General features: G+C 59.2%; 1 protein-coding gene across 2 annotated transcripts in view; it reads right to left on the bottom strand.

Moving 5' to 3' along the window:
- BCL2L1 (BCL2-like 1) overlaps positions 1-1,224 on the bottom strand; it is a 16,272-nt gene extending 15,048 nt beyond the window's left edge. Inside the window, exon 1 of one of the 2 annotated variants that reach the window (XM_010194879.1) lies at positions 504-1,224. In XM_010194879.1, coding sequence (XP_010193181.1) covers positions 504-1,061 — 558 coding nt within the window. In that variant the 5' untranslated portion in view covers positions 1,062-1,224. The remainder of the gene's footprint in view (positions 1-503) is intronic. The other variant, XM_010194880.1, reaches the window with a different exon arrangement.
- Between the last annotated feature and the right edge of the window lie 31 nt (positions 1,225-1,255).

Here is a 1,255-nt window from a genome sequence, read left to right as displayed (position 1 = left end):
CATAAGCCCCCCCTCCCACCCGGATCTGCACCGTGAGCACGGCAGAAGGCAAAGTCCCGTCTCCAGAATGAAGAAGTGGCTGCTAGCCCGGCAGACCGCAGGCCACCAACAGCACTCCGCGCTCGGAGAGGAGGAAGCTCCACTCCCTGCTGCTAAATGACACCAGGAACAAGGGCTCCCGCTTGAAGAACAAGCTGGGGTGACATTAGATTTCCAAAGGCTCTTGGAAAACGGGTCTTTTACGTAACAGCCAGGGAGAAGGAGAAGAAACGGGGATAGAGGAGGACACGTCTGAGCATAAACTGTGTCATCATGGTGGACCGACCCTCTTGGGGCAGTGTTAAGAGCACAGAGGGAAAGACCCCACGCCCCTTTATCTCCCTGCACGGACATGCACCAGTTAAACACCGCAGGGCCCTGCGCTCCGGTTTGACCCGCACCACTGCTGGCCAGGAGCAAGGGAAGACACGGGCAGCATCCCCAGTGGGGAGAGGGGTTCTTACCCATCCGCCATTCTCCTGGATCCAGGGGTCTAGGTGGTCGGTCAAGTACGTGGTCATCCAAGACACAATGCGTCCCACCAATACCCGCATCTCCTTGTCAACGCTCTCCACGCACAAGGCTCCTCCGAAGGAGAAGAAAGCCACGATGCGACCCCAGTTCACTCCATCGCGGAAGAGTTCGTTCACCACCTGCTCAAAGCTCTGGTACGCCGTGCCGGGGGTGATGTGGAGCTGGGAGGTGAGGTCGCTGAACGCCCGCCGGTACCGCAGCTCAAACTCATCCCCCGCGTCTCTCAGTGCCTGCCTCACGTCGGCTGCTTGGACGATTTCGTGGACTTCGAGGCTGCTCCGGTGCACGGTGGCTCCGTTCACTACGTGGCTGGCGGGGGGGTGCCAGGAGGGGCTCCCGTTGAGGACGCTGTTCATCTCGGCCTCCTCCGCCGCAAAGTCAGTCCTGTTCTCATCCTCCTCCTCCTCCAGCTGGCTCCAGCTGTATCCCTTCTGCGAGAGCTTGTAGGAAACAAAGTCAATCACTAACTCCCGGTTACTGCTGGACATTTTCACACCTGGGACGCCCTCAATGAGTCCATGGTCCGGAGCACAAGCAGATCAGCACTTAGCAGGTCCCGACTCCACTCTTGGTCTTCACGACCGATGGAAACATCTGACCTTCGCGCAGAGAAACGCCAGGAGAGGAGAGAGGCAGAGAAAGGGTTAACGCTGCAGCGCTCAGACGCACCCGCGCCTCTAAC

This window comes from Mesitornis unicolor, unplaced genomic scaffold (genome assembly GCF_000695765.1).
Source record: "Mesitornis unicolor isolate BGI_N332 unplaced genomic scaffold, ASM69576v1 scaffold26891, whole genome shotgun sequence".
NCBI classification, from domain to species: domain Eukaryota; kingdom Metazoa; phylum Chordata; class Aves; order Mesitornithiformes; family Mesitornithidae; genus Mesitornis; species Mesitornis unicolor.
Note: the sequence above shows the minus strand (reverse complement) of the source record. Positions and strands in the feature narration are given on the sequence as shown.